Here is a 25,334-nt window from a genome sequence, read left to right as displayed (position 1 = left end):
TACACGATTAGCATTTCACATTGTGATCTAATTAATTCTCCTCTGAGAATGTTTGATTGCGGATCGGGCGCCATATCCGTTATTAATAATGAATCTATCATATTTTTATATAATAACAGACGACATTTAACAATGTCTGTCTGAATATAGTAGACGGGTTACAAGATATCATAGATTACTCTGGAGACATGCAAAGGCATGCATAGAGCTATGCAAATATTCTCAGAGTCCGACTCCGACTCCGACTCCGACTCTGACTCCACGTGGCAGGCTCAAATTCATCCTTTATGCTTTCGCTACTTACAAATAATAATAAACCTTTTTATTGGACAGTCGGATAAAATTATGTTTTAATATACTTAGTCTTACAATCTATACTTATTTATTACGAGTGAGTATAAATACCTTTTAAAAATTACAAGAAATAGTGTTCAACAATGGCAGAAGCTATTTCAGTAGTTGGGCACGTAGAATGGGAAACAAAGAGTACTGGGTGCAATTACTTACAATGAGAACCGTCCGGCGAGAATTTAGATGTGCCTGGTTCTAAATAAGGAAGTGATTTAGCTTCAAAACTACAAGGATTTCAGACAATATTGTAATGGTAATATTATTAGGATAATATTACTTTATTATTAGGTGGTAGAACCCTTTGTGGTTCGACTCCGGCGGCACCACCGCCACACCTATTTTAACACGCTTTTATTAGCTTCAGACGTATGTATGTTGGTATGTTGGTATGTTAGTATGTAACGGAATCTTTGAACATGATTTAAACCCCCTTCAAAACGTCGGATTAACTCGAAATTTGGCATACTTATTAAGGACCGATGACAATTCAATATTTTAAACATTTAATAGTTTTGTACCATTGTCCTTATCAACATCCTCTGGATTAAAGATTTTCGAGGCGAGATTTTTCAAACACCTTCAGCAAAGTCCATCGCAACTTTAGATTGCAAATAAATTTAATTGCTATTTAGTTTCAATAGGCGTAACTTTTATATCGTGATTTTTAGTTTAGAAAATAATAATGTTATTTCCCTATAACTCAAATGTTCTGAAACATATCTATAATGCGCTCTTGTAGAATGATTTTTAGGATTCCGTACTCAAAGGTTAAAACGAAACCCTCTGCGGTCTGTTCGTCTGTCGTTGGGCTTTATCTCTTAAATCGTAATAGATAGACACTTGATTTTTTTACAAACGATGAATAATGGTGGTCGCTATAACGAGAAATACTAAAAATTAATAAATAATTATAGTTCAAAAAACTAAAAAACACGCTTTTATGATAAAATCAACTAAAAAGTAGAAAATAATTTTCAATCTAAGAATCAATTAAGGAACAGTAAATACTATAATTGTGGAAAAAGTGTGGGGTGCTCCATTTATCAGGTTCGAAAAGCACCCCACACTTTTTCCACAATTATACTATTTACTGTTCCTTAATTGATTCTTAGATTGAAAATTATTTTCTACTTTTTAGTTGATTTTATCATAAAAGCGTGTTTTTTAGTTTTTTGAACTATAATTATTTAACCAATAACAGCAGTGTTAGGCGCTGCTGTGTTCCGTTTTGAAGGGTGTGGTAAGGGAGACAGACTTTTCCGATGCGTTCCAATTTAGTCCTGACAGGTAGTGGCGCACCTGTGGTCGACCTCAGGTGGGAATCTGATGTTGTATGGGGTTGATTGCAGATGTCCATGGGCGATTGTATTCACTTACCAACAGGTGGGCTGCGTGCTCATCTACTACTCCTATTAAAAACAACAAATCTGTGAATTCTCGTTACAAAAATTAAATAACTTTGTACCTAACTTTAGACACTTGACGTGGTTCTGCGAAGCGAAGTTAGAAATCTTGTTATCAGACTGTTCATGTCATCCTATATTTACAGCTTCTTTGAGGCAAATGGTTAAAACTTCGGAATTGCTTATTAAAAGGAAACACACACTTAAAATCTCCCTCCGAAATTTGTAGCAATTTATAGAGATATCGAGAAATATACTTAAAAGTTGTATATCATATCTATTTCAGGGGAATACAATGTACTTGGTCTCTTATATACAATTAATTATATACAAAATACAAACGTATCATATTGACAATAATTAAAGTATATGTGTTAAATATTATAACTTCGAAGGTGGTAGAACCCTTTGTTCGACTCCGGCGGCACCACCACCACACCTATTTCTGCCTCATTACAGTTGTGTTAAGCGCTGCTGTGTTCTGGTTTGTAGAGTGTGGTAAGGGAGACATACTTTTCCGGGGCGTTCCAGCTTAGTCCTCAGGAGTAGCGGCGCATCTGTGGCCGACCTCAGGTTAGAATATCTAATCCTATCTGGGGTTGATTACAGATGTCCATGGGCGGCAGTAGCCACTTACCATCAGGTAGACTGCATGCTCGTTTGCTACTCCAATATTATTAAAAACAAAAAAAACTTGTGGAGGTACTGGATATTTTTTTCGTTTTCGTAATGAAAGTACTTATCATAGTTAGAAATGAAATCTTGTTACTTTGTATATTTTATGATCTGTCATTGTATTGTTCTTAATGATTACCTAAGGAAACCTTTGAAATCACTAAACTTCAAGTTAATTGGAAATAAAGCTGGAAACAATAAAAAACAATAATACAAAAGAGTCTGTAACCTTTACGCGCTGGTGAAGTACCTAACAATTATATTATATGGAAAAGAGTATTTAATTGAAAAGGCTTTGTTTAATTTACGTTACATATTCACGATATTAAATGGAAATAAAAACATCTAACGTCCATTATTAATAACTATCAAACTATCCAACGTTTTATGTAATAAAGACTGAAAATTAATTTTCGATTAGAAATTGAAATATATTTATAGACATTTGTCCTTATAGACATTAGTAAAAGCTTGTAAAATTAGAGCAACTTCTTAGACTGGAGCACTATTCGACTTTTCGCCCGACAAGCTTAATCACTGGGTCATTTATCGCCCGACAAAGTCCATATAATATAAACTGAGCTAATAACGAGCGAGATGAAACTGTTAATCAGTTTTTAATTGAGACGACGAGACGAGACGACGTCGCACGTAGCAATCGCAACGCTGTCGTCCTGTGGAATTGTGACGACCTTTGCTCTGCGACTCATTTTGTATAAAAAAGCAACCGTTCCAGTGCAATAGGACATCAGTCCTGCTGTCATGCGGCTGCAGTCCTACTCAAATCGTCTAAGATAAATGCGCCTTAAAGGTTTAAAAACCCGATGTAAACGATGAACAATACTATCGATTATAAGTCGACTTACTAGAAAACTAATGTAATAATCAATAACTCTATTGAACGAGATTATACGACTAATGGGGCTTAGTTAGGGTAGGACAGCATTTTAACTGAGTAGAATTATTAACATGCCATTATGCTTCGCTGCTCAATTCTCGCGATTAATATTAACATATGTAGTTCTACGGCCATCTACCGCTTCGAATTGAGCAGCTTGCATAATTATGATAGAACTTCACATACAGGTAAGTTAGTTTTATCAATAATAATAAAGAAAATCAAAAATTATTCAGACTGTTGAACCACGAAATTATCTAAAATTAAAGTAACGATACTTTTCCTCATATTTGATTTTTATTAAACTTATTACTTCACACTTACACGACGACGCTTTCTTGTTTTTTAACCGACTTCGAAAAAGGAGGAGGTTACTCAATTCGACCGTATATATATTTTTTTTTTTTTTTCGCAGCAGCTTTTAAGTTTACCGTTAGTGTAAGCTTACAAAGTTTGTGACGCGGCTTCTAGTCTCGCAGCGCGGTGAGATTGTTATCAAACTTTATTTTAGGGGTATTTATATATTACGTACTTTTTAGTATACTAATATTCTCGGAAGCTATAAAAATATTATAAAGGTTTAATAAAAAAATCGACAAATCCAACGACATCTCGTGTTTTAAAATCCGTCATGTCGTTTGGGTTTGTAAGCTCTAAAAAAAATATCCTCCTGATTAGGATAAAATGTATCTTTATATTTAGTTGTATACAATAAATAGCTGCAGTAACAATCACCGTTTTTTGATTTCATGTTGTTAGTTGGTAACATACATTTATTTAGAATTCTTTCGCTAGTCTTAATTAACGAAAAAATTTAAGTCTATATGTATGCTTATGATTATTACTGTCTAAATGTATATTTTGAGTTTTTATTATATCCTAGACGCTACCTTATGTAATGTAGCAAATAATAACCCGATGCCCGCTTTACGGTAAAAACAGCATAAACAGGTTAACCATTACTTCTATAAGATAACATCAGATATTTTACTAAGAAATAAAACTAGGTTGACTTACCCTAAGTCTCGTCGAAGTGAGGATCTGTTTGCACGTAATCGGGTGAATAATTGCGAAGTATCTCTCGGTGCATATCACAACCAGGATGAATATAGATGCTGTGTAACTTAGCGAGTGGACGAACTGGTACATTTTGCACAAGAAGTCACCAAACACCCAACTGAAAGAAAAAAAATGTGCTTAGTGATTAAGTTACTAGAGAATTAATATGAAAATAAACCCACAACCCTATATAATCCAAGATCCTGCCCAGTGCAAGATAAATAACGCTGTTTATATATAAAACTCCATATTTTCAGGACAAGAGTATTTATTCATGTTATGCATTAGCTATCGTTTTGATGTCATCCCGGACAGGGTCTAATCGTTATAGAGACAATATATTTTTTTAAACTTGTATACGAACTCAATTCAATTGAAATGAAAGCAAATTACAATGGGTAGTTAAAATGTAAATTTAAAGTAATTTTACCCAGGACTGCTTAAAAGTATAGTCTATGTCACTACCACAATTAGAACGACCCCAATAACACCTCACATGTCATGTCGTAAATGTTAAGCTTTTTGCACTATAGGGGCTTGCCTAATGAGACATATTATTTACGTACATAGGTACATAATACATACGCTTGAAATACACTAACCTTCTTAGTCGAATAAAAAGTAACTTTTCTACTTATATTTTGTCGCTTTTTCTTACAAAAATAGGACTACAGGACTTGCTAAGTTTATTTCAGACTGTCAGAGCTTTTTGTGGGATTACATAGAGTATGTACATAAATTTTTAGAAATATCTTTTATACATTATTCAAAAGTAATTCCTAATTTCGGAAGTGAAGTTAATGGTGTAGATAATATTATATTTTCATGCCATTTGTTTTCTTTTATATTTTGTAAATTTCAATAACTTGATAAGCAGAAACAGTTGTTAACTCATTAGTTCACCACTGTTTTTGACCATTGTGTCACCACCCTGGGTTAGACATATAATATTAACTGTGGCATCACGCGTCACACTATCTTTCCTTTATACCCATTATGGTTATTTCTATTAATTTAATGCGAACTATTAGGTACTTAAAGGAACAGTGTGGAAAAAATATAGTGAATAAGATTTGCCTAAAATATCGAGTCGACCCAAATTGTGTACAAGATATGCTTAAAACCCCGAGGCGACTAAACGTTTTCTATTATGTGCGAAACATTTACCCACGAGTGGTACGGAAATGGGTTTATAAAAAATAAATAAGACATTGTTAGGACCAACTAGTTAGAATTTGTTACGCAATTACGTGGGAGAAACTTACATACATAGTAGTGTAGTTAGTAAATAATAGAGGGATCCGTTTCAAATCTATGGGCAATAATATGAGTCAGATAAAATTATATGTCTGTCTACAGCCCTAAAATAAATTACTCCTTTTACCTTTTTTATAATAAAGGAGTAGTAGACGGGCATGCAGTCCACCTGATAGTAAGTGACTACTGCCGCCCATGAACATTTGTAGTCAAACCCAAATAAGGTCAGTTGGGACTGAGGGCGTCGCTAGCCCTGAGGAGTAAGGTGGAACGCCTCGAAAAATTATCTCTCCCTTACCATATCCTTCAAACCATAACACAGCAGCGCTTAACACTTCTGTTAATAGGCATAAATAGGTGTGGCGGTGGTCCCTCCGAAGTTGGACCACAAAGGGCTCTACCACCCTACTTTACATCTACTCGTATTGTTATTTAATGATCAGTTGAAATAGGTCATCAGTCATGTTTTGATTTTAATACCTTTAGGAAAACGTCTATATAAATGAGGAACCACCACGTTTTATTTGGTTTAAAATTAGTATTTCGTCACACGTGCAACATTGCAAGTTGCATTGTGATAATGCACTGAGTACCTACATTAAAGTGATTAACCTAACATAACATGCTCCAAGCACATGTTACACTTTCAAATCAATATTACAAATGGGAATATTATTTCAATCAACACCTTAATCAAGCACAACTTTGAAAGAAGCTTATTGTAAAATTCCAAAATTGTACCCAAGCTTTAACTGAGTGTTTTTCAAAGTTTGTTGCAACCCCCCCGGAGGTAGCTAACAAGGTGTCGCAGGGAGTCGCGATGTCTCGATAAAAATAAAGTTTAAGAACATGTTTGAAATACTTTTTTACCTTATAAAAATGTTAAAAGCAGTGAATGGAAACAAATAAATATTTTCTTATTCTTCGGGCACGGTGCCATGAAAAATATGAAAAACATAGCTTAACCTTAACAACTGCTTATGGTTGATACTCATAATAAATAAAATTAAGCTAGGTAGTCCGAATATAAACTTTATTCATAACAAATAACGACCCTTATTATAATAACGCTATATTAAAAATAAACAGCGAAATTGAAAGGCTTCTCTATTACCATAATGTATAACTGGAAGGAAAATAAATAAACGAGATTCCTTTGTATTTATACATACAGTAAGTAGTACATAAATAACAACTTATTACAATATGTTCGGTAAACAATTTCATATCATTAAAGTATTCTGATTTCAATATTGTATATTATCAGTGTTTTATGTACTGTTTTAAGAAAAAGATTCTTAAATCTAAACGTATCTTTTTTGATTCTTAATATTTTATTCTTATCCTAATTTATTTTGATCATATTCAATAAGCATGTAACGCATATTTTTCCCATTTAAAAAACAGAAAGGGTTTCGAAATTGGAGACGTTTTTAAATTTATGCCGATTACTTGGAATATCCAATCTTAGACCCGTGCCAGACATAAACATTTTTTTTAATATATAGGAGTAGCAGACGAGCATGCAGTCTACCTGATGGTAAGTGGCTACTGCCGCCCATGGACATCTGTAATCAACCCCAGATAGTATTAGATATTCCTACCTGAGGTCAGCCACAGATGCGCCACGATACTCCTGCTGGAACGCCTCGGAAAAATATGTCTCCCTTACTACACCCTTCAAACCAGAAAACAACAGCGCTTAACACTGCTGTTATGAGGCAGAAATAGGTGTGGCGTTGCTAGTCGAACCACAAAGGTTTCTACCACCTTCAAATTTGAACTTCAATATTTGAACAAAGACTTTGCTCACACATCTGAACACTTATTTGTTTAATTTTTTTAACCTGTCACTCATTTCATGGTCTCCTAACAACTGGACCTTGCGCATGTGTAGCAGGCTGCGCACATATTTGAAGTTCGAACGCTTTGATGTGCGCTCGAAAAACTGACACCAAATGGCAAAGTGCAAATATTTGAAGCAGGCTTTGAACAAATACTCACATAACGGTGCTCACTGCTTACACATATTGTGTTCAAACATGTGTTCAAATGTTTGTGCTATGTCTGGCACGGGCCACAAACCAATTGAGATGATCTAATTGGTTTGTATTGTTTATAGCCAAGTCACGTTATTATGTTTACCATTAAATCTGTATAGCGATACTCGTGGATGCCTACCTTGTATTCGCATAATTAATTATGGCATTGTTAAGCTTATATGTTATTTATAGCTTAACTATATTCGAAATGATATAGAATTGAGAAGATTTTCAATTAAATATTATTTTAGGATAGCAATGTATTCTATTAGTTTTATGATGAATTTGACTGACAATTATAAAATATTAAGCTTCGAAATAGTAAAAATAAAAAAGAAATAAATAATTAAAACGTTGAATAAATATTATACATGGATGGATTTTACTACTACAATTTTAATACTCTGTGTATCCGATAAACATGAAATTATCAGGTACTCTCATACATGATATTTCCTCTAGTCTAGAGTAACTCTCTTGTAGTAGATCTAAAGCAGGGGTTTCCAACCAATGAACCATGGACCACCAGTGATCCATAAAAGCCAAAATATGGTACACGAATTATTTTAAATTTAGCGGGCAGTGAGCCGTTCGAAAGTAAGTGATGATTTGCACTCAGCTTTTAGTAATATTAGTCCTAGACTAGCCAGCTAGTGAAGATGTAAGCTCAGAAATTTGATCAATGCAAAATAAGATAAGTTAATCCTATAATATTATTATACCTTTGCAAATATATGTACCATTGAGCTTTTAATTAAAGTTTAAAATTAAAGCTTCAGTTTGATTATTACAATTTTATTATACCTACGTAGTGGTCCCTGCTAACAATAATTATATAAAAGTGGTCCCTGACCAAGAAAAGGTTGGGAACCCCTGATCCAAAGTAACTCTCCACTTTACCTCTTATCTCTCTCATCGACAAATAAACCTCTTTAGAGGTTTATTTGTCGATGAGAGAGATAAGTTACATAGAGATAGTGTTGTTTGTACGAAAGTGTAGTATTGGTTGTTATACGAGCCGGTCCTCGATACGAGTGCAGTAATGTATGAGCCATTGTGACATATGTGACACACAATAATTAAATGGAAACGCTTTTAGCAACGTACGTATACGTCATATGTATCAACAATTTTTCCCTTCTGTTCTTACTTTACCGTACCGAAGTAAATTATATAATAATACAAGATAATTAAAGTTTTACACATCCCTATACCTACCTACATAGGGCATAATATGTAAGTTAAACATAACATTTTTGGAGTTTACTCCTTAAGAAACGATTTGAGTTATAAGGCCCGGTACGGAAATTTTATGAGGAGTAAAATCAAGTGTAACACGAAAAGTTGAGGCGTAACGGTAACCAAAATATGAATCAAGAGTGCTTTTATTAATTTAAAATACAGTAAGTTCAAATCCCATATGAAAGTAATTATTACAATAAAAATAATTAGCAATATATAAAACATTAAAACGTCATTAACTAATTTGTTTACATTTTTGCATAAATTAAGTTATAGGTTTGATCATTTATAAACACTGTGAAAAATATGAACATTGGCGCCATAATATGATTAACAATCTTTTATGAACGTTTTTAAAGAAGAGTAACATATAAAATCAGTAAGCAATTGAATAAGATATAATATTAGCAAAATAAGTTTTTAACATAAAGAGGCTTTTGTAAGTTACTGATATATTAATTTAACTTATATAAATGGATGCATTATTGATCAGCACCATCTATCAACGATAAACGGGCAAAATCAAAACAGTATTATTTAATATTTATTACAGAATTATTGCTAATGAATTTTGTTCAAAATAAGTTATATAAAATTAGCAATACGTTTTAAATGAATTCTAGAATTATAAAACATTCAGAAACAATCCAAATTACATATAATAACATGTTTATTGAGTCTCATATAAATTTCATCCGTAAATTGCAACAAGGATATTTTATAGATGGCAAAGAAATTATAATTATTAAGTTTTAAGTTATAAAACGTTTAACATTGTTTTAAATATAAATAATTATATTATATTTAAATTTACTTTAATATAAACAATTATATTAAGTTACCATTATAATATTTGGAACCAAAATACATAGATTGATAAACTTGCAAACTTACAATTTATAAAACTTGCCACTAGATGGCGCTATTTTATATTATTTTGTAACATACTTTATGTAATACGCATTATTGAAGTAATATAAATAATCCGAATAATTACAGATATATGTTTGTTTCTCTTATCATTTTAGCAGATGCGTTCATTTACCTACCCTTTTTTCTATTCGATATATATCATAATTATCATTCGTAAGGAGTAAACTCCAATCGTGCGTCGTAGCTGACACACACACACTTTTTTTTTTTTTATAAATATTTTAATGTAAATTATTAATATTTCATTTGTTAATTTTTATAGTAGATACTGTGAAAATATCACTTGTGGTATAATTTATATGTATTTATAAATTTGTGGCAATTTTAAAACTTTTTAATGAAATTCTTTCGTGTATTTATTTTGTTAAGAATTATTCGAATACTATAAAATATGAAATTATTATATTTTAGATCGTCGCGTGTACTGAAAAATGTAACCCATATAATAACCAAAATATTATGTATGTAAAATATTTGTCATATGTGTATGTCTACACATAGATAGCGACATTTGAAAATTACATAGTATGTTGTTAAGCGAACCAGTGTTAAATCCTGAATAAAGCTAAAGCTTTATTCAGGATTTAACACTGGTGTTTACATCAAGCTAATTTGAAGGCAGCATTTTACCGGCATTTTAATAGCTCTCCACTTATCAACAAAGGTTATCTAATTTAAATGCTAAAAGTCATAAAGGTAGCTTTTTAGTAAAATTCGTAATAAGCATGAAAATGAAATGTAACATATGCATTTTAAAAATTATACTTATTTTATTTTAATTATAAAAATAGGCAACTATTTTGGCCATAATGGCTTCGACATTAACGACATAGGTACTGACGTGGACTTTCGTGTAACTCTGAGAAATAAAGCAGCGTACGTCGAAACAGCACTCTACGGGCTCGAAAGTTTTTAACTTATGTTTATCGTCATATTATAGAAAAATCACAAGATATCTTAATAAATTTTAGGCTATGTGTTATTTTGATGTATAAAGTATATTAGTAGTATTGCTCCAAAAAGGTACGGACATTGGACATCTATCCATCGTAACAAACTTTCACCTTTACAATATTTGTAGGATGTAGGATGATATAATTAATATATGAAATAATCTTAGTTATAGCTTTATTACTGTTGTACATTTGTAAGATGGATCTTTTCTCTTACAATGAAAAATGGCTTTAAATCCACAACACACTTCAAGCACGGGTTGATAGAATACTCTCGATTTTAAAAACCTTTTGTAAACTTCTTAAGGATGGGCCATTAACTTAGAGAATGCGATAATTACAATTAAACAACTAAGAAGCAGAGATATCATTGTAGTTTGCTCCTCGCTCACACAATTGTGAGGTCCGAGGTTCAAATTCCATGCCTCCACCTCCACCACCTCCTCCTTCACCTCGGCATAAAGTTATGTCCGTATCAAAATTATTTATCACTGCTTAAACAGGTACAGATGTTTCGCGAAGAAAGTTGGTCCTTTGAGATTTCTTAAAAATAGTGGACTATGATCTAAACTTTCTCACTGGGGATCAGTGGGACATTAATGAGTTGATAATGAAACATTCAACTTACCTAGGTATGAGATATATTGACAAATTTTGCAAAACGCAAAACACTCCGACACATAAGTCCGCCACAGCTAAATTCGCCAGGAAGAAGTTGGTTATCGAACGCAGCCGTCTTGACAGCGTCACCACGAGGATAACCAGTAGATTACCTGCAAATAAAACATAATACTTTATTTTGTAAAAGATTTTCAACCATAGATGATTCAATTATTAGCATAATGCCACAACTACTTTTCAACCATCCGTGACATCTATTTTGATATCCAAAGTTTATCTATTATATATAACTTATTATAACTTGGTATAACTACTACAAGTATTCTATAATAACTTGATTATTATCTGTATAAGTAGTAGCAGTATGAAGTATGCTTAATCCATCTCTCAATTGGGGGATAAGACCAGTCATATGAAATGTGCTTAAACCGTTAGATGTAGATTTCAGTTTTGGGTGTAGTACATATTATCCAGAGTAGGTAACTAGGTACCATATTTTTAATGCGCGATATTCATATTAAGGTCCTCAGGCCTTTGTAAAATTGTACATGCCGACTTGTAAACAGACAAAAAAATCTGTTTTATTTTCGTGCGAAAAAGGTAATTCATTTTTAATTATTTTATACATACGATATACGCAAAAGTTCGTTAATACACGACATGAACATGTATACCTAACTGATGTCAAAGTACGCTGTTAATGAGTTTATCGCTGTAAGTAAGAGCGTGAAAGTACCTAAAATTCCAAGCGACCGGAGTCCCTGAACCTTTAACCTACGTCATGACAGATAACCGTAGCAAAATTACATTTCTCAGAAAGGGAAACAAATGTACTTTCAGGAAGTTCTCTCATCTTTGTTACTTGTCATTGTTAAAACTTTTTTCGCCCTCTTTTTGATTCGATAAAAGTCGCAGAAACGGAGTACCTAATGGAACCTAATGGAACAAGCCTTCGTTGCTGCTTTAATTAATGGCGACGTAAGGTTCAGTAGAGGAGCTTTATACAATAACAGTACCTAACCCGTGAAAAAATATTAAGAGTGAACAACCCTTATTACTTAGCGGTATAAAAAATATGTAGATAGTAGGCCAATCTCAGACCTACTGAATTTGCATATAAAATTTGGTTAAAATCGGTAAAGCCGTTTCGGAGGATTACGGTAACTAACATTGTGATACGAGAATTTTATATATAAGATTAGGTATATTTTCAACATTAAAATATAACAACTGATGTAATTTAAGGCTTTTACCCGCGTGGGCTGTAGGTATAATAGAATAAAAATATTAAAAAGTCTGAAAGATTTTATTTCTTTTTGAGGTAACTGATAGTCCATTACTTTATCAATTTTGTTTTATAAGCACCAGGAATATTGTAATTACACTAACATCAACAATCAAGTTTAAATATTTAGTAACAGAAAATATTTTGCTAATTATTATTACAAAGTTTATACTTAGACGTTTACGAGATAAGTTTTTGGAAACAGCCTAACTGATAGAAATTGTGAAATCGGATTTAAAAGTTTTCGTACTATGCAAATAAACTTATGAACTCAAAATGGCACCCTTTTGCATCTAGACTTATAAAGTAAATTGATTTCAAACTAACTTACGTGTACTCGTATATAATTAATTCTAAATTGATAATAAAATACCCATTTGCAAAGTAAAATAACTAAATAAGTAGCTTTAATGTTTTCAACCTTGAAACTCGACAAGATTAGATGTTTTACATAAAATTTGCGACACAATTAGAATCAATTCCAGGGGCTTGTAAACAGCCAACGCGATTAATTTTAGAGAAGGAAATTTTACTTAAATCAATCAATTTATATCAACATTGGTAGTCTTCTCTTTAGATATTTATGAGCGGCCGCGAGCAAACACAAATAACAAAGAAAGTAATACGGAACTGTTATTTGAAGTTAAACTTCCTTATACACATTTTATATGTTTTCCACACGGTTTCACTTACTCTTATCACATCACTCTAATGTGTAATGACATAATTATGATGCGATTTTTTATGATTTTATAATTTTATATTATTAAAAGTAACATATTTATTTATCGACCAAAATATAACACGGTTTATATATTTTTCTGTTTATCGTAAAATAATTGATTATGTTAAAGAAGGTTTTTTAAATTAAGCGCGCATTGATGTTACACGAACTCTTTTTTTCTTTCGTATTACCTACTAATATTATGGTTTCACAAAGGCGTAAATAATTCAAGATAATTTCATAAAACGATTCTTAAGATATTGTTTTGTGAGTTTACTGTTTACGCACGACAAAAGTGTAGCATGAAACAATTGTTGCATTTTGGTCGAAGGGGGTGGATATTCGAAAACAAATGACTTACATATAAGACGACGGTCTTGATTCTCAGTAGGTGGCAACGCACTTATCGGTAGTTCTATATGGACTTGGTTAAAGATGCCCATGGGTGGCAGTGATCATATACCACTAGGTGGAGTACATGCTCGTTTGTTACTGCGATCTTATAGTTAATAATTCCAATTATCCGCGTGGGATGTCGTAGAGATTACGCCTACTACAAGATTAAGTTCAGAAATAGACAGTATCGTCTTACTGCTAATTAATTTATCCACTACGGTCAACTATACGTACAATAAGCAGTGACTACAGTGTCTACGGCAAATTAGGCCTTTCTATGAGAAAGCTAAGTCCAATCGTATACATAAAAGAGAATGATCCACGAAAGGACAACAATACTATAAAACTCCTTCGTAATAACAGGTCAGAGACCGAACAATGTGATAAAAACTTTTGCTTTTACAAAGTAGGGAATACAATTAAGAGAAATTGTAGGATGCATACCATCCTACAATTTCTCTAGTGTAGTTGCCATATTTGTAGTTGTCTAGTGCTAGACTTAGCTACTGGCCGAAAACAAGCGAATAAGGCGCAAGTATGTATGTATCCGAATATGTAAATAACCGACTCGGTCGTCAGTCGTCACGACGCGGACGCTCGTCTGTTTTTCACACGATATTGGTTTTTCAACGAAAATCAAAGAGATACGTTGCTGTGATCGGACGCAGCTTTTGTATACTTGCCATTATTTGTCGAGCTACTTGGTGAATTGTTCATGTGTATTTAAATGAGGCACAAACATCTCCTAGAATACGGTTTTCGTATTTCTCTATGTATCTATGTCCCGATAGCTTGAATTCTAAGCACTACATTATCTATTTGTGTCTTAAATATGTAAAAAAAAAATTAACAAAAATACAACCGACTTCTATGTACCTACAAAGTAAAAAAATAATTGAAATAAATGTTGGTTTAGTACATATTTCTGAAGTCGTCGCTCAATATATTTAGTTGGATAACGATGTAAACAGCGTGTCTAATATTAGCGCCGACTTCAGAAATATGTACTAAACCAACATTTATTTCAATTATTTTTTACTTTGTAGGTACATAGAAGTCGGTTGTATTTTTCGTTAAAAAAGTTTTTTCACCCTTTTTAGTGATGACATACTAACATTTATATTAATACAATATAAAATTGTATAAACGTGTAGAGGTAAGATCTGAATTTACATTGATTGGAACCGCTCGCTCGCGGGGCGCTGCCGCGCCCTGCTCGCTTAGTTTTATATTGTCTTATATGTTCCAACCTAACCTAACTAAATAGTCAATGATAAACTGGCTTTGCAATTTCGCTAGAACCTACACCAAATATCTTCAAACACAACTCAATTATTCCCATCGGTTGAGGAGTTACATATTTTGTCTCCGAGCCACATTATCAGACCCTTAAATAGTCAATGATGAACTGGCTTTGTAATTTCATTAGAACCTACACTAAATATCTTCAAACACAACTCAATTATTCCTATCGGTTGAGGAGTTACATATTTTGACTCCGAGCCATATTATCAGACCCTTAAATAGTCAATGATGAATTGGTTTTGCAATTTCATTAGAACCTACATCAAATATCTTCAAACAAAACTCAATTATACCCATCGGTTGAGGAGTTACATATTTTGTCTCCAGAACCCACTCTGATCCTCATCATATTTATTTGGGACCAACTTGTAGCAATTGTCCATACACGAAATTAAAGGCGTTAAAATAGGTTCATAAACGGCGAAGTTATGGCTGTTATATTTACATGGTTGGAGGAGTTCTCCTTATTTTCTCCAGAACTCATCGATGGATCCTAACAATATTTAAATGGGACCAACTTCCAGCTCGTCTCTACACAATAAAAAAAGAATTAATAGAATCGGTCCACTAACGGCGGAGTAATTCGTGTACATACATAAAAAAAAAGATACCGGCCGAATGGATAACCACCTCCTTTTTGAAGTCGTTTAAAGATTCAAGTATAATTATTACCACAGGCAATATAGTTAATGTGTAACATTAATGAATGTGAAAATATATTAGCACTAGATAACATCATTTTGGGCCGAGGTCAAATGAAAGTTAAGCCGAATTAAATCCGTACCACAAAAGTAGAACATCAAATTACTTTTCTCTATTTGCGCTTTCATGTTTATCGATATAATTAAGAGGACCGTAATCGCACTTTTCCAATTTTTGTACAAAAGCTCTGTTAATCTTATCTTTGTCGATACAGATTAATTAAATTAAAGTGTATGATATCGATTCGCCTATTCGATTGAAGGTAACCTGTGGTTTTATTCCGGAGGTACCAGCATACATACCTATTTCTACCTAATAACATCAGTGTTAAGAGTTGTTGTGGCTTTTAAAGGGTGCAAGGAAGACATAAATCTGAGTTGTACCAACATAGTACACACGGGTAGTAAATTACTGAAGACGGGTACTTATTTTAAGGGTGTGGTAAGGGAGACATACTTTTCCGAGGTATTCCAGCTTAGTCCTCAGGGGCAGCGCGTCTGTGGCCGACCGCAGGTAGGTATATCTAATCCTATCTGGGGTTGATTACAGATGTCCATGGGCGGCAGTAGCCACTTACCATCAGGAGGTCTGCATGCTCGTCTGCTACTACTATATTATAAAAAAATAAAAAAAAAAAAAAACAAAAAACCCAACCCATGACAGGTAGAAATCGAGTCTTATCTGGGGTTAGTTGTCGATGTCATTGGCAGCAATAGCCACTAACTATCGGATCAACTGCATGCTAATTTGCTGCTTCAGTATGATAAAGAAATATATTTTCATCCCTAACTAAAGGAAGTTAGACGTTCGTAACGTAATCGTTGTTATTCTGAATGAGGTATCTTAAACCGCCGAAAGGTCTCCGAAGATGTTTATTTTTGATTAAACACACCGGAACTGGTTAGTTTACATGACTTCCGAAGGACAAACGTTAATTAAATTTACAATTGATATTCACTTAATCATAGACCAATTGTGCTGTTAATAAATCGCATTACAAAACGTTGCAGAATGCACGAGCGCTTTATCTGTTTGCATTCCTTGTATTAAAAGCCCAATAACGACCATAAAAATTACAATGATTTATTCATCAAGAAGGTGATAGTAGAAGTGTTTCAATTCACACGAAAGAATTAATTTTTGATCTTGCGCCGGCACTGCACAGGTTAAAAATTCTGCAGAGGTCTATCCGCGCAGGCATACCTGACCTGGCACCGTAGTGTGTATGGCAGGCATTACATTACGTAGTCCCTGTAGTTCCGGGACCAGTAGCACTACCATGAGTTTACAAAAGTATTACTCGCTAGCGACTGCGTAAAATAAATGTATGAAAAATTGTACAGCGCCTCTGGTGGTTACTCGTAGAACTAAAATCCGTAGTGGCGTAACTCGATACGTAAAAAACCTATCCAAATCAAATCGCTAGCGAATGTCATTATGATCTATTGCCATACAAATTCGGTCCCATGAGTCATTAATTTGACAGACGTTGTCAAGAAATACCGTAACGATAGTAGTTATGTTATTCACTAGAAAAATGACAATAGTTTTCTATTTACAATTTCTATAGTGGCGTTTCTATGCCAACTCATGGTAGTGCTACAGAATAGCGCTACGGTATCCTCTGCCTGTCGTAAGAGGCGACTAAAAGGGGGCTTCCGGGGTTGCGGACGGCAAGAGTGGGAGACCCCGGGATGGACGGCGGTACGTGTGGTCGCATACCGTTGTGCATACCAGAAGGTGTGGCGAGCGGCAAGCTCACCTGGGTGGAGCCCGACGGGAGGGTTTTAGTGCGGTAAGAGTCCCACATAACCGTGTGTCGCTCCCACGGCACCGGGTACTTTTTAAAGGTTTCCCCCTCGTTAAAAAAAGGCATTACATTACGTTGTGTATACATATTTTGTGTTATGCCGACGCGCGGCGTTTGAGTGGTTCTGATATGGGTAAACCTATTGAAAAAAGCCATAACAATATATCTCTAGTATTATAATGGCGGTGCTTTTAGAACTTGTGCAGTAAGTTTACTGAACGGTTTTTATCACGTTTACGAGAAATTTATTACTTAGGTAGGTATAATAAGAGAAAGGTGGTTCATGTATAATAAGATGATGAACGTTATATGAAAGTGGTAGAACTCTTTGTGGTTCAACTCCGGCGGAACCACCGCCACACATATTTCTACCTAATAACAGCAGTGTTAGGCGCTGCTGTGTTCCGTTTTGAAGGGTGTGGTAAGGGAGACAGACTTTTTCGAGGCGTTCCAGCTTAGTCCTCAGGGGTAGCGGCGCATCTGTGGCCGACCTCAGATAGGAATATCTAATCCTATCTAGGGTTGATTACAGATGTCCATGGGCGACAGTAGCCACTTAGCATCAGGTGGACTGCAGGCTCGTCTGCTACCTATATTATAAAAAAAGAACGGCTTTCAATAGGACTATTTCAGCGTTCTCAAACTTTTTGTATTTTTATAGAAGTAGCAAACGAGAATGCAGTCTACCTGAAGGAGGCCATTGCCTTATGGACATATATATATGCAAGCAAACATACGATTAGAGTCCTACAAAAAGTCGGTTACAGGTGTGTTGCTACTCCTGCACTAAGTTGGAACGCATCGTATAAATTTATCCTTTTACCACGTCGCATACCACAATCTTTTCTGTTCCCTAAGAATCTTTCAACCAAATATCAGTGAAAGGAAAACACAGCTCTTAACACTATTGTTGTGGGCGAGAAATACGTTTTACGGTGGTACTTCCGGAGAAAAAAAATCTTCAATTAGACGAATATAACGGCAACTCATATGTTAAAAACCGCCAAGTCGTTTGGGTTGTAGGTTGTACCAATAGGGCAAATAAAACTCATATACATACGCCCTAAAAACCTTATCCTACGCAGTCGCGTAAGAACAGTTACCTACCGCGTATTCGGTTTGTTGGCACTTTTGGCTTTCCGAATAGAAATCGAGTTTCCGCCACTGTTAAAAGCTTTTATTCGCCGCCGACAATTCACAGCTTTTGTAGTTACTATATTTAATCTGTTGCTTTTGAAACACCGCCCGAATATTAATCGAATGTCACGTTGAAAATGTAGGTTTGTGTGACCGCCGTTCTTACGAATACATTAATAATTTAATAGACTACTAAGCTATACGGTGACAACTGACAACTCGGTTATAATTTGGTATCCCTTTCATAAGTTTCAAGGTTTTGTTAAACTTGCCTTGTTAGTCCGTACGTACCGACTCGCAACACGGTGAGGATCTAATCATTCAGCTGAATTTTAAACGAATTAATGGAACTGAAGTTTTGGACATAGGTATGTGTACTGTTTGTGTTTCACCTTATGTTAAAGTATCGGCTCACTGCTGTACACACCGCACGCACATCCATCTTACACCACAGCTTCCAGCAGAATGAGGGGGGGGGCCGTGCCCCGCTCACACCATACCGTTGTTCGCGGCGTGTACACGTGAGACGACAGAACCTTCATATTACTTCTCATACACTACATCCCTCCTTTATTTTAATAAAATAGCTCATCAACCAACATCAACTAACGTATCTTCCGAGTTATAATATCATCGGTTATTATAAGCTTCAATTTTTTAACCACTGCATTAACAAAATTAGTAACTTCATATATTGACCAATAATACATTTCAATTTTTATAATAGAGTTGTAAACGACGCGTTATTGAAGTTGTTTGACTCCTTTTTATATTATCTATATTGTCTTATATTTCATCTGTGTTTGTTATTTTCTTATAATATTGAGTTGTCAAAGAGCCTTGTCATGATATATTTGGAGTCGCTAATAAATTCCTAAAATATTGCTTTCTATAATCTTTTCGTGGTTATAACCTAAGCATCGCTTGGTCCACAGCAAGAGTCCTATTTAATTTCACTTTATTTTAATTTCAAATTTATTATTGTTACATATTAAGTATCGTCAAGCTTCCTTCAAATACATCTACTATTACTAATGATTATTTTCACCTTTTATAACTTTACTAGCTTTATCTAGTCAATGTTTCATATTATAGAATTTCGTCTAGCTTCCTTCACTAATATAAATAACCAAACATTCGTTTTAGTTTACCTTCACATTTCTTTAATCATTTATTCCTCATCTATCTTCTACCATTACATATTTTTATTTTCACTTTCTTTATTAGTTCCTCTAGTCCTCTCCTTCTCTTATCCTTCTTTTCATCTCGTCTTCATTTACAGCTTTCCACTTTCCTTCTACCTTTCAAGTTCATATATATTTTACCTTAATCATTCTCCTACTTCATTTCCTAATTCTACATCCATAATCAATTCTTATTTATAACATTAACATGAACTTTTACTCCTGCTACTAGATCGCTACTTTATGCTTTTCGTCTTAGGTCTGCGTATTGCCATCCTTTTCCTTTCTGTCCTGTCTTTATCTCAAGCTACGTCTTCGATCATCAGTAATTCATCTCTAATATTTCTTTAAATTTATTTATTTAATTCATCTCCAAAATTACCTCAGATCCTCTGCCATTGCCTGCAACCATTGTTGCTTATTAGGACTTCTGCATACGTCATTCCATCTCTTATAGAAACAGTAACAGACTTGTCTTTTCTTTTCCTCTCTAGTATGATGACATCTCTACTATTTGTCACAAATTTTCTAACGGGATCATACATTCTATGACTTTGATATTATTACAGTAATGTTTCTTTCATTTTAAATCCCATTTAGCTCTTTACTTTGGTATGTGTTCCCTCACTGCACTCCCAAATATACGCAAGTTCGATATCTTCCCGGTCCACGCTTCATATGGAATATTTTTAATATCTAAATTTACTGTTCGTTTTTTTAAACAAGCAGCTGTATTGACAGCTTCTGCCCAAACCTTCTTTTAATACCCATCTTTTTATTCTGAAAATTATCTCTTAACTTTTTGCCTTCAGAAAGTAAATGAATGTAATTCTGCTATAATCGTCAACGAACAACAGAAAATATCGAGCCTCACCCATGGACTTGCTTTCCATGGGTCCACAAATGTCTGAATGGACAATTTCTAGTGTTTCTATTGCACATGTACTTGTAGAAAATGGCAACCTGGACTGTTTGCCTTCACAAGACATTTCACAGCTCGACTTGCTTGTGTTAAATGTATTATTATATTGCAATCCGTCCAATAAACCACACCTTTCATTTTCCTCGTATCATTGCTATTTATATGACCGAGCATCCGGTGCCATGTTTCCATCGGCTATATTTTTGGTCAATAAACAATCCAGTATTTCTGATTTAACTTTATATACTCCATCAAATAAGGTCTGCAGCAACCAAGTCACCTAATTTATTTCTTATTAAGCACTTGTTGCGTTCAAATACGACACTGTTCCCATTCTTAATTAATTGATTGATTGAAAATAAGTTAGTCGTGAGGCTTGGAACACATAACACATTATTCAAAGTTATGTTATAATTGTGACTTTGTTGTTACTTCCACATCACTAGAACACGGGAACTTTTATCTTATTGGCAACGACATTTTTTACGATACGATAATACATGAATTTTCCAACCAACTTTCATTCGCAGTCATGTGTATACTCGTACCTGAATCGACTTATTCACTTTTACTGAACTCTCCGCTGAGAAAAAGTAACAAGCGTCACTCTGTGTCTTTTTCGCAGATTCTCGTTCAAAATTTATTACAATAGTGACTGTCTTCTTTACAACAATAGCATTTTATTGATTTCGTGTTTTTCAAATTTGAATTTGACGTATTTAATTCGAATTCTGTCATCCGTGTTTGGTGGTGCTGCCATATTTTACTATTTTTTCCAAATTCTAGATGCTAATGCTAAATAACATTTCGTTTCATTGCATCGACTGATTCCATATCAAAAAAAATTGTCTTGATAGAATCGACAGTAATATGAATTCCGGAATTTTCTATTGCCATGATCATAGGCATAAATCGTTCTGGTAAATCAGCCATTAACAAAAATTAAGTTTCCACAATTGAAGTCACATGTTCCGTCATCCTCTCATACATTTCTTATAGAAATCTTATAGAAATTAAATGACGAAGCCAATGAATCCTCCGCAAACATCCTGAATCATCCAACATAGCTCGCATTGTTATCCATAATTCCTTCGTGGACTTTATTTCTTTTATGTGCACAAATAATGAGGAGTCAATCGTCAAAATCAACTTGGCTCGCGCTTTTATATCTGGCTTTCTCACTGCAGTCTCGGTTCCTCCTTGCATTCCCATCAGGAATGATATAAAATACTTCTTACAATTATGATCAACTATATCTCACTAAAAGCTTTAGTCACTTCTGTATTGGTATAGTAACATCTGATGCTTCTAAAATAATATTCAACGTTCTTTTGCAGCATCTCTTATGGCATATATGACATATATGAATCAATTTTTTTAGTGTGAAATTTGCCATTATTATCCGGAAAATCACCATAAACGCTCAGTCATGAAGCCAACATCATCATTTGATGACTTATTTCCATCATCGCGAATCCCAAATACATCTAAACACAAAACGGGCATCATCCGTTTAATAACTTACTTCAATTATCAATAATCCCAAATACATCTAATCACAAAACGGGCATCATCCGTTTTTTAATTTACTTCAATCATCAAGAATTCCAAATACATTTAATCACGAAACGGGCATCATCCGTTCCATGACTTGCTTCAATATTCAAACATCCGAAATACATCTAATCACAAAACGGGCATCATCCGTTCCATGACTTGCTTCAATATTCAAGCATCCTTCATCATCATTTTACTCTACTAGTATTTCCCCAACGTCATCATCATCATCATCATCTAAGGCGCTACAGCCACGCGTGGGCCTTGGCCTCCACAATATTCCTCCAGTCTGGTCTATTCTTGGCTTTTTCTCTCTATTTCTTCACGCCCATAGTTATCAGGTCCTGTTAAGTCCGTCTAGTCACTTTATCTTTGGCCTTCCACAATTTATTCGCTCATCTGGTTTACCATTTAGTAGACATTTTAGGTACTCTCGTTTCACACATCCTTTCCACATGTTCTGCCCATCGTAGGGCAGTTGCAAACTGCAAACTGTTCCCAATTAGGCGTCCAACCTTAATGACCTTAATAACGTCAGACTCGTCATACACATGATTGACCTCGTGGTTGTACCGAGTTCGCCAAAACCGTTTTCTTGCACTGCACCGAAAACACGTGTTCGAATTTTTCGTTAAAATACAAGTAATGAATCCTCGTCCTTTTCGCTCAGTATCCAACATTCAGATCCGTATATCAATATCGGTTTCGTTTCATGAAAGTATTTTTGAGCGAAAGTGTCTTAGCATGCCGAATAGCACTTATTGGCCGCCATAATTGTCCTGATTATGTCAGAAGATACATCGTTTCGATCCGTTACTAATGAGCTAAGACACACGAATTCGTTGACCCATTCAAAGGTATGATTGCCGATCGTTATATTTAACGGTAGTATATGCAGTTCTTACCACGATCTTACAAATTTTGTTTTTGTTAATTTGACTTGAAGTTGGCCTCCGCAGATGTTTCTGCTAGCGCACGTTATGCACCCTCTATTGCAGGCAGAGTTCTACCTATCACATCTAGGTTATCAGCATATCCTAGTAACTTCCATTTTAGTCTGTTAGGCTGATTCTCCACTAACGGTAAAATAGATATCTCACAATCTCAATTTAGAAAATCAAACAATAAATTTCACATACCCTCAACCACCGCTTCACCTCCTTAGGGTTTTTTTTTTTTTTTGCAAATTCCCTTTCGAGGCGTTCACCCACGCCATACAGAGGACCCATGCGCAAAATTTCAGGATTATAGGCTCAGCGTCCTCGACCATGCACCAATCTCTGACCTAATCAGTTCCCTTACGATTCCGTATTATATGCATTAACGCCTAATAAATTTTAAACAAACGTTTTCTACACTCACATCCCACATCAAGTCCCCCCGCATTGCGGGTATCATGGTCTCATACAAACATCCAGACCAGACATCTAAATTCATCTATCAGATATCTGTCCGGCCGGGGATCGAACCCGGACCCCCCGCGCGCCAGACCGATACGCTGATCGCTTCGTCGCGTGGCTCATTAAATAATAATAATCTCAGAACTATTTATTTCATTATGTAAAAATAATATTCATGGAATTACGAGTACCAATGTGTATAGTAATCAATCGAATCGATTTCTACTAGGCCATATCATTGTCATCAACAAAGTAATTAAAGCAAATAATAAAAATATTTTTCATATTAACGAAATAAACTTCAACACACTATAATTGCAATACACCATAAATCAGAAATATTATTATTCCTTTTTTTCATTAATATTTACGATTGACGAAAAAATTCTAAATTTAAATTTGTGCATCGAACGAAATCTTTTGTTTGTGGTTATAACTACGACGCAATTAAAATGCGACGCAATTTCTTCGTACCGATTATTATTATTTTTTTTTGTTTTATTGAATTATGAATATTTAATGCTTTAATTTCAAGGCAAAATCGACAAGAATTGTTATTTTTAGATCTTCTTTTTATATTACATGTATAAATTACACTAATTTCCTTTGTTTCGTATTAAGATCAATTATTACGTCTTACTTATTATGGAACTTTTAAACTTGTATTAAACAACTTAATACTGATCGAACAATCCTATGGATTATATTATCTAAACAGTACTCACAGACTCGTCGCCAAAATATGTACTGTTTGTGTTTCACCTTATGTTAAAGTATCGGCTCACTGCTGTACACACCGCACGCACATCCATCTTACACCACAGCTTCCAGCAGAATGAGGGGGGGGGCCGTGCCCCGCTCACACCATACCGTTGTTCGCGGCGTGTACACGTGAGACGACAGAACCTTCATATTACTTCTCATACACTACAGTATGTTTGTTAGACTATAATGTATTATTAGAATTATATTAGTGGCGTCATTTTAAATCCAATATGGCGGACGCTCCAAAATGCCGGGCCAATTATTCTGCTCGTCTAATCAATAAAATAAAATCAATAAAGGGTTTTGAGAAGACTACAAAAATAAAATTACTGAACTTAATTTTTTTTCTACTTTTTAATAAACTCTTTGTTCGTTTCAAAATTCGAACCCCGATATCAAGATTCTCTTATATACTACTCTATACTATAAACTACTACTCTACATCTACTTAAAGTTTTATTAAAAGACTTTAGTCTACTAAAATAAAATAGACAATGACATTTGTTCACATTTTTTTTATTCTGTAATATCTTAACTTTTTCCCAAAACAGTAGGTACTTGTTTCGACACGTACTTGGCAATTTTTTATTTCCAAACAGCTGGATTTCAAACAGCCCGTGACATTGACAATTATATCAGAAAAACTTTATTAAAAAGTGCGAGTGAAGTGAATAAGTAATAAGAGAAGTCTTTGTTATAACAGTTTATTTCCA

At 34.3% G+C, this 25,334-nt stretch overlaps 1 protein-coding gene across 1 annotated transcript in view; it reads right to left on the bottom strand.

The window, feature by feature from the left end:
- NGR-A31 (neuropeptide receptor A31) overlaps positions 1-25,334 on the bottom strand; it is a 136,018-nt gene that overhangs the window by 42,549 nt on the left and 68,135 nt on the right. Inside the window, exons 3-4 of the mRNA XM_073080849.1 lie at positions 11,442-11,586; positions 4,345-4,504 (exon numbers count right to left, since the gene is read on the bottom strand). Coding sequence (XP_072936950.1) covers positions 4,345-4,504; positions 11,442-11,586 — 305 coding nt within the window. The remainder of the gene's footprint in view (positions 1-4,344; positions 4,505-11,441; positions 11,587-25,334) is intronic.

Source organism: Epargyreus clarus, unplaced genomic scaffold (genome assembly GCF_041222505.1).
Source record: "Epargyreus clarus isolate Ecla_fem2 unplaced genomic scaffold, WU_Ecla_fem_2.2 ptg000015l, whole genome shotgun sequence".
NCBI classification, from domain to species: Eukaryota; Metazoa; Arthropoda; class Insecta; order Lepidoptera; family Hesperiidae; genus Epargyreus; species Epargyreus clarus.
This window is presented reverse-complemented; position numbering and strand designations above follow the sequence as displayed.